Source organism: Amblyomma mixtum, chromosome 9 (assembly GCF_055824585.1).
Source record: "Amblyomma mixtum isolate Tamu chromosome 9, ASM5582458v1, whole genome shotgun sequence".
Taxonomy (NCBI): Eukaryota; Metazoa; Arthropoda; class Arachnida; order Ixodida; family Ixodidae; genus Amblyomma; species Amblyomma mixtum.
Window position 1 is genome coordinate 33,100,405 of NC_143020.1, and position 14,283 is coordinate 33,114,687.

General features: G+C 51.0%; 1 protein-coding gene across 1 annotated transcript in view; it reads right to left on the reverse strand.

Annotated features, from left to right (window-relative positions):
* Positions 1-14,283, reverse strand: part of LOC149328694 (growth arrest-specific protein 2-like) — a 64,965-nt gene that overhangs the window by 13,262 nt on the left and 37,420 nt on the right. Inside the window, exons 4-5 of the mRNA XM_089559070.1 lie at positions 9,171-9,468; positions 8,116-8,443 (exon numbers count right to left, since the gene is read on the reverse strand). Coding sequence (XP_089415196.1) covers positions 8,116-8,443; positions 9,171-9,468 — 626 coding nt within the window. The remainder of the gene's footprint in view (positions 1-8,115; positions 8,444-9,170; positions 9,469-14,283) is intronic.

The following is a 14,283-nucleotide window of genomic DNA, read 5'->3' on the forward strand; positions in this document are numbered from 1 at the left end:
TGACGTCACCGGTGCACGAACGCAGCCTAAGTTTTTTGTTTGACCCACCACACAAGTGCTCACTGTAGTAAGCAACCTCATTCCATAAACATTTTTGTTTGTTTGTTTGATTGATTTTCACCAGCCTCCCTTTTTTCGTGCGGGAATACTGCTTTGCAACAAGCAAGTGCTTTCCACAGCAACGACACTTCGCCGCTGTAGAGTCCACGACAACCTAAAGAGAAATGAAGGGGCGACGACCAAGAACTTCCGATCACGCTGTGCTGCTGAACCGGTACCTAGAAAAACACCAGAACGAAAGGCGACAAGGCCTAGCCTCAGCTGTTGGACCGAGTTCTTGTAACTGCCAGTAGCCAATAGTAGCGGTTCTTCGCCGTTTCGTCATTTCAGGCTAGGTTTTCCGTGACTGCACAACACCCATATAGTGCCGCTTCAGTTAAACAACAACGCAATTCCGACGCTTTCCCACTGAACAGAAGGTAGCGAGCTAAAGAAGCCGAGTGTTTCTGCGCCCCAAGGAATGCGCCACCGACATCTCCGCGGGTGTCTCGTTTCTCGGAATGCCACGCTTCGGTACGCGGGGCTGACAAGAAGCGACGGACCGACGTCGCGCCCGGAAGCTACTACATCCGGAGGGGGACCGCCACGGAGACCAGGGCACAAGAGTTCCAGCAGCTGCATCTGCGACAGAGTGGGCCGATGCTCTTTAAGCAAAGTGCATGCGCTATGCGGCGCCGTCGTGACCCGGGGGAGAACTATACTACGTTTCATACATAGCAGACAACGCTGCCAAAACTAGCGCGCCTGTTCACGCAGGCTAAGTCCGCACGCAAAAAGTAGTTCGCCGTACAGCCAAAGCGAACACAAACATATTTCGTAGCGGCAAATCTTAAGTGCCGTGACTGGCACCTCCTGGACTTCGTTTTACCTCTTGCCACATTTTCGTCCTGCGACTTATCGAGATTTCGAGAAGCAAACAGCACACGTGGCGGTATGATACGCGGTTGGTAGGGCGAATCGCTTCTACTAAATCCGCGCCCAAAAAGTAGTTCACACTCCGTGAAAATTATGGCCAGAGAGCCCGAACACTGAGCGCCTCACAGCTTCGACGCAACCGCATAATAGGGGGGCGTCACAGCTGCCCAACTGCACGATGCCTAAGCAGAACCGTGCCCTAAGAACTTGCGAAAATGACGCAACCTGCTCGGCTGCGTGCCTGTACGCAAAGGCACAGTACTTGATCGGAACAGTACTTGTTCCAAGGGCACAAGCCACTTTCTGCGCACGACCTCAGCTTCCACCAAGCCGTGGCGTGAGCAGTCTTTGGACATACCCAACAGGCAGCTCTATGAAACGCGCCCAGGTCGAAAAGAGCAGGCATTACCTCTGTTTTAAACTCCGGAAGCCAGGTGAGGTGACAGTATAGTAACTCCTTTCGTCTCAACATTACGCCAATTGTGTTTTGTCACCGAAGTGAAATAAACACAAAAAGTTCACCTTACAGCGCAGACACACGAAGCGCCGGCTGCGGCGCATTTTAAGACGAAAGCCTTTAATCGTTGTCGGCAGAAGGTGGTCAGCAGAAGCTTGTCAGCAGAGGTGTCACGCTTTTCGGTTGGTCGAAATGGTTATGACGTCAGAGTGCGCGGATTCGGAGTAATGAGGTCACCCTCACTCATGGGAATAAAAAAATAAGAAAAAATAAAAACTAAAAAGTTAAGGAACAAGTAAAAATAAACGAAGTAAAAATAAAAATGGAAAACAAAATAAAGAGATCAATGCCAAACAGTGCCCCTGAATTTTTGTCCTTTTTTATTTAGTCCAAACGGGTTGAGTATGGCTCTGAGTCTGGACACAACTACTGAAAGGATCTGTGAAAATGGGCGAACTCCCTGACGCACTTTGCGACGCAGCATCCCTTCTCGTTTCTCGCGCACTGCACGGAATTAAGCAGGGTAAGCGCCGGTCACACAATGCGAATACACACAACGAGTGGGAGGAAGCATGATCATGAAAAGGGACACGATGCACTGAGGAGAAACTGAAAACCTCGCCCCCATACAACGCACTAGTGAAATACTTTTGGGATAAAATATCAACCCACAGATAAAGGACCATGCATTTCGTAGGCATCCCCACTTGCGTCGCCTTTTTTTTTTTTTAATTTCCCAAGGGAGGAGAGGGGAGGGCAGTAGATGGGGGCCTCCTCTTCGATTGATCCAAATTGCCTTCGACATTGCCGAAAAGGAAAAGGAGGAAAAGAGACGTCGTAACGGGGAGAGCGTGCCGCTGATTCACTCGCCCGGCCTACTAATTCCACTTTCCCAGGCTGCGTTCGATCGTCGCGGCGCATCGCGTCATCCCTCCTTTGCGCCTGCGGGCTGGCAGCGCGACCCACTCCTTGCCCAATTTTTTTTTCCATCACTTCTTCCCGTCGTTCTCACTGTAAGCCCTCCCTTTTCTGAACATTTTTTTTTTTGCCTCCGTTCTGTTGCGCGTATGTAAAGCGGCACTTCACCCTCGCGGGAGTATACCGGGTGTGGGGCAATAACGCCTTTTGCTTATTCCCTCAGCTGCCTCATTCTGTAAAAAAAAAAAAACAATATAAACTAAAGAACAGCGCCCTAAACTCCTACAACTGGCACGCCGTGTCGTTCAGTTGCAGGATTGGAATCATCAAAAATTACTCTTCTTTTTCTTCTAGTTCTGTTTTCTGAAGAGAGGGGGGGGGGGGGGGGTGGAGACATATCTGTTCGTCCTCGTACGCGCAGGCAAGGCAAGGTGGATCGCGGTGTTCGCGACCTACCACGGTGTCAAGATCAGCGCCCCTGCACACTGCGTAGTCATGCTTCCGTCAGTGCGGTGGGCTCCAGGCAAATGCGAGCATTCCAGCCAATATGAGAGGTGGCATTAAACTGAGCTCGAAAGCCGCAAGTGAAATAAATAAATGCACAGCGTAAAGGAATGACATTCCGGCAGCCTATCTTCGCCACTGTCCTATCAACGCACTGTTTTCCTCAATAAACAGCCAAGCATCAACCACACCAAATTACCACTCGCCCCATTCGCCATCGCTGTGGTGGTCTCAAAAGAAGCTGTGCATGCAGTCACGAAGCGGCACACATCTGCAGTGGACTTTACACTGTAGGTGACCTCTGCTGCTCACGCCGACCAACTGGCTTCTGTTCACTTAGCGGAGTACCATCTCAAGGATATCCATTTGACCTTCCACAATATGGTCTCTCTTACTCTGCAGAGTGGACTGAGGAAAGTCACCGTTTCGTAACGCTAGCCCCGGTCTGCAGTACCGGGGTGCGCGATTTCCCCGGCTTTTCCAGCAGCTTCCTTCCCCCTCGATGCGCACACAGCTGGCGGCAAAGAACAGTCGGGTCAGAGCGCACGAGATAAGGTATTCAGGCACCGGAAGTACATGCCGCGAAAGAAAGAGGGCCGCCCAGAAAGACCTAAGTAAAATATATCGCAAAAACGGGCCTGCCAGGAAAACGAGAGAGAGAGAGAGAGAAAACAGAGCAAAGCCGGATCGCGGGTGGCAGACCGGCAGACGTGGGACGCGGAGGTGCGGTGCGAAAAGACGGGCGATTGAAAACAAAAAAAGAAACAACAACGCTAGAACGACCAAGTTAACGCATATTGATGTTGAGGTGTGCCTGGGGAACACATTCCTCCTTCCCAGATGACGAAAAACAAAAGACTCATACCCCGCTTGAGGAATAAAAGAAAAAAGTTAGCAGGGAAAGATGAAGGGAAGAAAAAAGACCCCGAGGGAAGGGGGCGAACGACACAGGCTTTTTGAGCGTCCTTTCTTCGTTCGTGACGCGAACGCGGTTCCGCGAATAACTGTGAAGGCCAGAGTGCAGTGGGGCGCGCCTGCATAGCGAAGGCGAATGGGAGGGTGGGCGGGCGGGCATGCCCTCGCCCTTCGCTTGCCAGCGGCTGAGCGACCCTCGTCATCGCTCCCCTAGCGGTGGGGATTCGAGTCTAAAGTGTCAGGCGCTGTTTTACAAGGGTCTACGGAATTGGAGAGATTTAGCATAGCGCAGACGTTAACGGGATTAACGTACGCTGGCTATGCAAGCGCAGTGCACCCCAGCTCTGGCAAGGGCGCGTGCAGGAGGCGACCGGCAATCCGCTTTACGTTTACGCTGGTATGTCTCTGCTATGCTAAATCTTTTTAGCATAACGAGCATAGTAAAATGAGCTTTAGCGCAGCAGAAACGGACTAGCGACGGACGGATATCACATTACTTATACCGCTAAAATGTATATATACATCCCTATTAAACTCCATGTACACCTGTATACAGCTGTCTGTCATCCTGACCTGTCATCCTTTGCCACAGTGGGGCGCAGATAAAGAGTTAATAACACGGGAATGCCAGTCAGTCCAGCTGAAGTCGAAGCAAAATGACATCATCATCATCATCATCAGCCTGACTACGCCCACTGCAGAGCAAAGGCCTCTCCCATATCTGTCCAATTAACCTTGTCCTTTGCCAGCTGCGGCCACCATATCCCCGCAAACTTCGTAATCTCATCCTCCCACCTAACTTTCTGCCACCCCCTGCTAAGTTTGCCTTCTCTCGGAATCCACTCCGTTACCCCGTAAGGACCAGTGGTTCTCTTGCCTTCGCATTACATGCCCTGCCCAAGCCCATTTCTTCCTCTTGATTTCAGAAAGATTACATCACTGTCCAACTCTTCAGTCCGTCGACGACACCTCATGAAAGGCGCTGATAGAAAGCCAAGCTTTCCTTGCTTCTAAACCGCTGATTTGTATATTTTTATATTCCAGTGGGTTACGTATATGGCAAACAGACACGGCACAGAAACAGCGTACGCGTACGCAGCGGGAGGCAGACAAGAAATAGAGTCGGTGAAAGCAGACGAAAGCGTTCCGTGCGAAAGCACACACAAAGCCTTCCAGTCAAGAGGTCACAATTCGAATTCCCCGGCTTCGTGGACGTGCAGTCACCCCTAACCTAACCCGAAGGGGAGTGCGGCCTCATTAATGATGCGAAGACTTTCTAAGCAATGTGCATTTTGAAAGCGGAAGGGAGTACGGGACACGAGCTATAGAATGCAGCGCTATAGCAAAAAAAAAAAAAGAAAAGAAAGCAGGAAAAATCACTAGGACACGGCCGTATCAGTTTCCGGGTTCGCACTGCGGGTGCGCCCAGAGACGCCGCGCAGCGGGAAACACCGGAGATAGCACGCTTGTACCATGACACCGCCGATCGTCTGCATGCAGAATACGACTTGTCCTACATAAGGAAAAAATTGTTTCATGCTTTATTGCACAAATGGACTCCAGAGGACTCCAAATTTTCGCAGCACCTTTGCCTCCGCACTACAGATAAGAGTGAATTCGGATAAAGTATCTAAGCCTTGAGAAACGCGCGTTGCAGACAAATAGACACGTAGCAGGTAAAATGATGGTTTATCCATGCAGTTCAGGTGAGCTGGGAAGAACATGAAGAGGAGAAAGAAGTTATATTGCAGTCCTTTTGAAGCGAAAAGCTTCACTACGAGGGTCGCAGCCGAGCTTCGCGTATGCCGTGAAACCGAATGGCGAGTTCTGCGCATGCGCGAAACCGAGTGACGTCACCCGCGGCACCGGTGGCCGCAGCCGACTCCGCCGCCTGACCTTTCGGCGCAGCCGCGCGCAACTGCGCATGTGCGCCGCCTCCTCACCGCCGCTAGTACCGTATTGTGCGTTTTTATCGTAAAGACTTTCAAAAATTTTCCCGCCTCAACCGCTCGATCGTTTGCGGTGAAACTGCACACAGAGATTGCGCAATACGGTAACTTTTGTATCGTAGCAAGTTTTACAACGGTACTTAGTTAGTTGAGCCCTGCATGATGCGAAATCGTAGTTGTCTGCGTTGAAATCGTCGAACCAAAACTCGCAGACGCCGTTTTTTCGCTGAAGGGCGGCGGTGGCGCCATCTGTTTTCAGCAGTGAAAAGCGTCACGACAAAGTGCCGCGGCGATTTTGCAAATAATATCACCTGAAAGGTAAAGCCTCGTTAAATCAGTTGTTCTGATATTTTTTTTCGCTCAGTTAGCCGAAAAAGCGGCATATTCAAAGGGCACGCGTACAGTGTAGGCACGCGCTTCATGCAACGCTCACCTCGGCTACCTCAGCGCCTTGTCGTGACGCTTTTCACTGCTGAAAACAGATGGCACCACTGCCGCCCTTCAGCGAAAAAACAGCGTCTGCGGGTTTTGGTTCGACGATCTCTACGCAGTCAAGTACGATTTCGCATCATGCACGGCTCAACTAAGTAAGCACCGTTGTAAAACTTGCTACGATACAAAAGTTACCATATTGCGCAAGCTCTGTGCGCAGTTTCACCGCAAACGAGCGAGCGGTTGAGGCGGGAAAATTTTTGAAAGTCTTCACGATAAAAACGCACAATACGGTATACTGCGCGCTTGCCTCCTGGTCACCGTTTGACCTTTCGTTGCAGCCCCGTGTTTACCACAGTTACTACGCATGCGGAAGGAGGGCTGTATAACGCGCTTGCCTACATCGTTATCGTGGTGCTCCCAGTGCATTGTGCCCGAACTGCGACAGCCATGACGTCAAACAAAGCATAACTGCAGCTTTTCGCTTGCATATCCAGGCTTAACCAGAGCTATGCCACTGCCAATTTTTTCACCAAGAACGTTAACCCTTTCTAGACAGCGTCACCAACCAGCCTCATGACGCGCAACAACGCTTTCGAGGGACGCGTTGTACCACACACACAGCAGCCAGGAGGAGCTCACCAATAGAAACCGCGCACGGAAGGCGAGGCGCTAATATACACGATGCAGCGAAGGCGCCAGCCAGAGGCTGTACGGGAAGCGACATAAGGTACAGATAGAACAAAGGCGCCAACCACAGAACATCGTCGTTTTCGGTGGTGGTGGTGCTGACAGTGCTTTTATTAAAATAAGCAAAAAACGGAAGGAATAGATGAGTGTCGGCCGGGGCAACTGCTGTGGAAATTAAAAAAATCCGGGAAGAAGATCGGGAGGCGATATTCCGTTTTCGCCGTGAAGACGTAAAGAAGCTCCGGCCAAGCGCGAACACGGAGCAGTATTACAGACTTTTAGAATAGGGTGACCCTGTCGGTTAGGAGCATAGGTTGTCCCTATTGGTTGTCCTGCCCATGCGCACTGACGCCCCGCGATTCCCCCATGTCCCTAACCAATAGGGTCCCCCTATTGGACAAGTCCCTATTGGCAGCGTACATCACCAAATACACGCGGCCATGGTTGAATGTTAAAACACGGTAGTCGTGCAAACGTCATGAAAGTCGGCTGACGCCACTGGCTGGACGGTGTCTTTTGAGAGACATCTGCCATCACTTTATTATTGAGTTGCATCTCACTATAGGAGGAAAGCAGTCCTATCCGCGCTCACGTCGAACTAGACGGCTGGGGTAATACATTTAAATACTCTGAGATTATGCATATGTTGACAATCTCACCTTCTTAAGAAAACTGTACCCACAGAAGCCCGTGTATTCGGTCAAGGCTATCTTCTTTGCCTTCTTCCACTTCTTCATAGTGGTTCAAAATGAAGCGACAAATGCCATTTAAAGGGGGCCTTTAAACCCAGGGAACTGTCATGAAGTCGAGGTCAACCGCACTACGGCTGCGACACGCGCTAGAACGTTCATGCTACCAGGGGCAAGGCGGCCCACCACGACGTCACGACGAGAATTAGACGCGACTCGCTGGAGGGGCTCTTTTGAATGGGAATTCGCTGCTTGGTTCTAGACTTGAATCCGACTGCAGTTCGGTTTGGTTTTCTTTATTTTTTTTTTAGGGTTTAACGTCCCGAAGCGACTGATGCTATGAGGGACGCCGTAGTGGAGGGCTCCGGAAATTTCGACCACCTAGGGTTCTTTAACGTGCACTGACATCGCACAGTACACGGGCCTCTAGAATTTTGCCTCCATCGAAATTCAGCCGCCGCGGTCGGGATCGAACTCGCGTCTTTCGGGTCAGCAGCCGAGCGCCGTAACCACTGAGCCACCGCGGCGGGGCGACTGCAGTTCGAGCGGACGAAAGATAGGGCAAGTAGTTCTTTCCCGCACTGACTTTTCGGTCCAGGTCCGAGGGCGCCTTCTTCTTGGCGCCGTCGGCCTTCTTGGAAGGGGCCTTCTGCACGGGCGGCTGCGCGGGCGGCGGGCTTGGCGTGGACGAGGTTCCGTTGAGCGAGCCGTCCAGGGAGTCCTCGGCGCCGTAGGGGGCGTCGCCGCCCTCGTGCGGCAGGCCGGAGTCGCGGCCGTCGTCATCGTCGTCGTCGTCCAGACCCGCCTTCCGGGAGCCGCCGTTGATGGGGACGCCGTCCACCACGTCCGCGATGACGCCCGGGAGCTGCGGCTCCAGGGAGCCACCGTCGGTAGCGCCGTTCGTCGTCGCCGGCCTTCGAGGCAGAAGAGGAGCAGGATTATCTACATGCTTGCGAGAAGTGGCGTCCACTGCTCTGTCCGCTCGCCGACTGCTTCTGTGAAAGAAGTGTCTACAGCGGAAAGAGCACTACAAGCTTACTTCAGACGAGGCTCGTGGAGAAAGGCGACGTTTACGGAGAGAGATTAGGCATTTTTTAGCCATTTCTCATGTAAACTAATTGAAAAATCTTGGGATATTCGCATCTGGACAAAGAGGCGGTATGTGGGATTTAATGTCCTGAAGCGACACAAGGGCTGAGGGACGCCGTAGTGGGGGCCTCCTGATTAATTTAGACCATCTGGGGTTCTTCAGGTCAAACAGAGGGAAGGGAGATTCACTGGCCTGTCTCTTTGTACTGTCCTGTTGAACTAAGATTTTTCTAACCGTGCAGAGCGAACTTGCGCAGCAATGTACTTTGCTGTTCTTAACCAGGACGCTTAGCGGGTGACGGGGCGTGGGTGACCTGATGATGTAAAATTCCAAATGAAAATAATGCCAGTCCGGATAAGTACGAGTTTGCGTGCTCCTAAGAATTCTTAAAGAGGTTTCCTTTGTAGCCTTACGGCTACTTTCATGTGGACGTTAATGGTAACTACTCATTCGTGTGAAATCTGCCCAACCACTGGTCTTGAAAACATTACGCCATCTCCTGCCCCGCTGAACACGCAGACTCTAAAACTTTTGCCCAAGCCTTAATGTACCCGTGCTCGCCGGTACTGGAGGCGACGTCATCGTCCGAGAGGCACGAGTGCGCGCGGGACAGCGCCGGCGACGAGCAGGCCGACGACGAGTCCTCGTCGACGACGCCTCCCACCAAGTCGGCCGCGGCCACGGCGGCCGCCGCCTCGTCCTCGCCGGCGGTCTGCAGCAGCTGCTGCTCCTGCTCCTCGATCTCCTTCTCGAGCTGCACCAGGCCGGGGGGCTCGACGCCGAACCGCGACGCGATTCGGCCCAGCTCCAGCAAGCACAGCACCACGCAGCGGGGCTGGTTGTGCAGCACTGCGCAGGGGCGGTCGGGTTGGTCAAGCGGCATCCGTGCGAGACGACGAAAAACAAGAGAAGAGACAAGAGCAGAAACAAGAGGAAGGTCAAGTAGAGGGGCAAGTACAGCGAAAAGTACAGGAACAAGTAGAGGGACAAGTACAGGGAAAAGTACAGGGGAGAATAGAGGGACAAGTAGAGGGGCAAGAAGAGGGACGAATGAGGGGCAAGTACAGGAATAAGTAGAGGGAAAAGAGGAGAGACAAACAGAGGTACAAACAGAGGGACAAGTACAGGGACAAGTAGAGGGGCAAGTACAGGGACAAGTAGAGGGGCAAGTACAGGGACAAGAGGAGAGACAAACAGAGGTACAAGTGGAGGTACAAGTAGAGGGACGAGTAGAGGGGCAAGTAGAGGGGCAAGTACAGGGCGAAGTAGAGGGACAAGAGGAGAGACAAACAGGTACAAGTAGAGGCACAAGTAGAGGGACAAGAAGAGAGACGAACAGGTACAAGTAGAGGCACAAGTAGAGGGACGAGTAGAGAAACAAAAAAGGTACAAGTAGAGGGATAAGAGAGGGAAGAGAAAAGGGCAAACTAGAGTTTAGTCAGAGGTACGCGTGAGAAAACAGCTTTGAAAAGAATGTGACCGCAGAGCAAGCCAGAGAGAGGCACTACTTCACTGAAATGACTTTTCATTAGAATGGTACAAGTACGAAAGACGCTTTTGTCGGAGTTCTTGCGGCCCGTTTTTGCCATACACGTGCCGTAATTGAGAACTTGCGTTCACCACCAGCTGACCAGCAAAAATGTCATGCTGGCGGCACATGTGGGTACGGGGGTGGCGAGACAGCGATGGCGGTCACGTGGTAGAAGAGGGCTTGTGGGGTGAAGCAAAGATATTCTTCCCACAATAATTCGCTACGCACTTCTTACGGGTTAAATATGTGCACGTCGGCTGTGTATGTGTGTGTGTGTGAGGGGGGGGGGGAGGCTCCGGGCAAATTTGGTGCAGGGTTCTTTGACATGTAATTTATTTCATTTCCTGCACGACCACTCATTACATAGGAGGTATAGGCGAACAAGAAAAACGTGAAAATAAGTTGCTTCCCACTGATAACCCGCTAAAAAGAAAGACAGCATTTAGGGGAATTCACTGCGCTGTCCCAAGAACACAGTAATTCAAAAGAGGCACAGTAAGGTACTGTGAAAAGCTAACGCACGGTGGGATGAGCTTCCAGCCTGAAACAGCTTGCTCAGTGCATAAGTATCTAAAGGAAGTTTCTTTTAGGAATTCAGTTGGCGCATGTTTGTTTCGGACGTACTAGCAGGTGATCTCATAAATTCCTTTCAGTTTGAAGGACGCCAGACGACGATGTCTCCACGAGTTATGGCTGCCATCTTTAGAAGCATGCAGCATTTCAGGACCGATGAAAGCCATATTCGGGATGTGATGAATCGACATTTTTTTCTTCTGCCCTTCAGTTCTGGGCTGACATGCGCCAGCGTCAATCTGGAATAACACACCGTCAAAGTAAGCGGTCGAGAGATGATGAGGCGCATGAACGCTGCACTCAGAAGTACGTCGCATGCACGTCTACAGCCAGCAATACGGAGCATGCTTCGGCGTTACGGCTATTCCCTCGCGTCGTGTAAAGGAAACGTTAAAGCTTCCCTTTACGCGCAAGCGTACAAGCAGTACTTATTTTCACAAGTACCGAACAACCATTTATTTTCGCTCGGTAACGCATCACGACACTTTATCGCCGAAGCGTGCTTCATACCACTAAGGTCACGACTGTACTTTACAATGTGCTCATTCACTGCGAGTATCACTCGTGCAGACGCGCAGTCTGCTAGCAGCTACTACCTGACACCCACGGACTCATACCTGAACCACTATGGGCCATTGGACTGTAAATAAAACGGAGGAAAGAGCGCTATAGTGACCCCATATTCTTTGCTCCAGTGCAGAAATTACTCTGGCCAAGACTGCAAGAAGTTTGCCGAGCTGGTTAACGTCATTTACGGGGACAAAAAAATAAACGGAGGGGGGTCGTGCTCGGACGCGCCTTCTAAGATACTGCCACGTTGTAGTGACGGCAGTCCAGCGGTCAGGAAGACAGCAACAAAGACTTTCAAACGAAGCTCTTTATTTGGGCTGACTTGCGCCCTCAAAATAACTGAATCACTCGGCGGCGGCGTGACCAACAAGCGTGCTCGTCAGTCGTCGAACTACGAATGCCCGCTGCTCGCGGCATCGTTCAATTTAAGACCGGCAAGGAAACTTCGAGATAACAGGTCGAGATCATCTAGAGTAATCTGGAGACATGTAGATGCAGCTCGGCATGGCTGTGATCAATCGAGATTAGTCCGGTCGCTTCTCGCGTCACGAACACAAAAGATAAGACCCCTTTCCTGGGGCCTTGCGCAAACGAACGGACACTACAATGATATGTGGCAATATAAATGGCGCCTCCATATCCTTCGGACGGAACGAAAATTGTGACACAATGCAAAGGGCACTGGCGAACGGCCTAATACCTTCCCGAGAGGAGGATAAAGCTGGCAGCCTTTTTCTTCGCGAACATTTATCATCGTTTCGTCACTCGCCAAGAAAGGGACGAGGAAAAAAAAACGACTTAAAGGCGCTGCCCAAAGTGAGTTGTCAACTAGTCAGCGCGCCGCACGGACGCTGTGCTCGCCTACTTCACTGAACACCTCGCTTTTACGGGCTCCGTGAGAACGGGGAAGCGCTGGACCCGTCACCTTTCAGACACTCGAGAAGCGGACAAATTGGGTCTAATGGTGCTGGCACGCTCGACAAAACGGTAAGTACGTACAAGAAAAAAAGAAAAGAAGACGGAGGCTGAGAGAGCGCGAAAGGAATCTCAGGTGACGCTATTCTTAGCAGAGCGATTCGCTTCCAGACACCGTCGTTAACGCCTGCAGGCGGGAACGCAACTGGCTCGCGCGGAGGATTTGTCGCCAAAAACTCGATCCATAACCCGACCGGCTCGTTATGAGAGCGCGTCTCGTAACTTGTGAGTACGCCATTAGAATAACAGACTGCTTTCTTTCCTGGTATTTTACACACTTCAAGTCGAGTCAGTAGTGCCGTGCCAACTCTGGACGGCACGACACAGGGCTTACAGGTTTTTTTTTTTTTTGACACACTAGCAGGGCGCGTTCCATTACAGGAACGTGAAGTAGACAAATTGAACATAACGGCGCCTGTCAAGCGGAGAAAGAGTAACGGTATCTGCGAAAGGCACGTGACAAGGAAGCATTCGACAAGAACAATTATCCACAGTGAAGTTGACTCATCTCGCTGTAACCTGCATGATGAAGCTCTGCAAAAATGTTCCCCACAAAACTGAAACCCAATGCTAACGAGCCAGAATCAGGCCTTAAGAAGCGTAACTTTTCTATGCTACACTGTTCCCCAAGCGGCCAAACTGCGACTGCGCCAACTTTAAGGTTTTTCTGTTCCTTTCCGAAACCAACGATGATGATAGAGTGCTAAAGAGCTCACGTGAAAGCGGGGGGGGGGGGGGGGGGGGGGGGGGCAATATGTTATTTACGCTCAGGCCCATATGTAAAGCCTTCGGCGGAAGTCTGCAGGCTATACTGTTTCAGCCGTGTATAAGGCAGCTATGGGAAGGACGCTTTAAGTCTCCGCAGGATGGACGGGCCGTCGTCCTTGCCTTTTAAAGGGTCAGTCTACTGAATTTTATCGGCCATATTTTCTTTGCGGCAATCGATAGCTCTTTACTCAAATTACCCTTTAGCCAGCTGTGGTGCCAAGAAGTGCGGTAGAACATTTCAAAATAGAATTTATTGATGTGGGAACACATCTGTGTGAGATGGTAGTCTCATCTGGCAACCATCTGGATTTCCGCCGCGCGGCGACAAACATGGCGGCTCGAAGCCGGACCTCTCGCTTCGGACTGAATTCTCGTTGTTGCTGCCTTTTCCAGTGCGTTCACTGGCCATAAATGGGGCGCCGGTCTTTCGCTTCGTCTCATCTTGCCTATAAGAAAACACATAAGAGATAAATTTGCTTTACTTTAATAATTAGAGTGACGATTCTGCCGCTCCTAGGCTTAAGTGGAGAGTCGGTTTGTTTACAACAATGGTTCCCGTCCTGACAACCAGATGGCGCCACTATAGGCTGAGTTTATTTTTGCGTCTCTGCTAGCATACGCTGAACTAAAAGTGGAAATGTGCCTACGTTTTGCGTACGTGTAACTATAAATATTCATGTGACTCACAGAAAAAGCGAGCGGTACGCCTTCTACAGTTTACTAGAACAAAACGTGCGTTTTTCTGACATTGGGGCATACAAACGGTACGTAGTATATTCACTTATGCTTCTACAAAAAAAGACTACCACCCTCTTGAACAAAATGAACGTTTGGGGTCGCCACCATGCATTTTTACGCGACTTTTAACGCCGAAATAAAATATAAAATCCTGCCTAAACCGGGAGCAGTTCCCTCGTTATTGATGTTATAGGGTGCCAACTACCAGAATATTCCATTATTTATACACTCATCTCGGTGAGTAGACTGACCCTTTAAGATCATTCGGTTTCTAGAGGTGCTGTAAGAGCTTCAATATTGGGCTCAAATCAGAGCCATGCGGCCTGCAGACTTTTTATCAAGGCTGTACGTCTTCGAGAAGCCCGAACAGAGACCCAAGATCGACTTTCTGCCCTTCGGTGAGGGAAAAGGTGACAGTAAAAGGTGTATACTGGCCCCATCCGCACCCTCCACATTCATGACAACACTCCTTCCAAGGCCGGCCGGTCCAAGCTCACCTCGACCACATG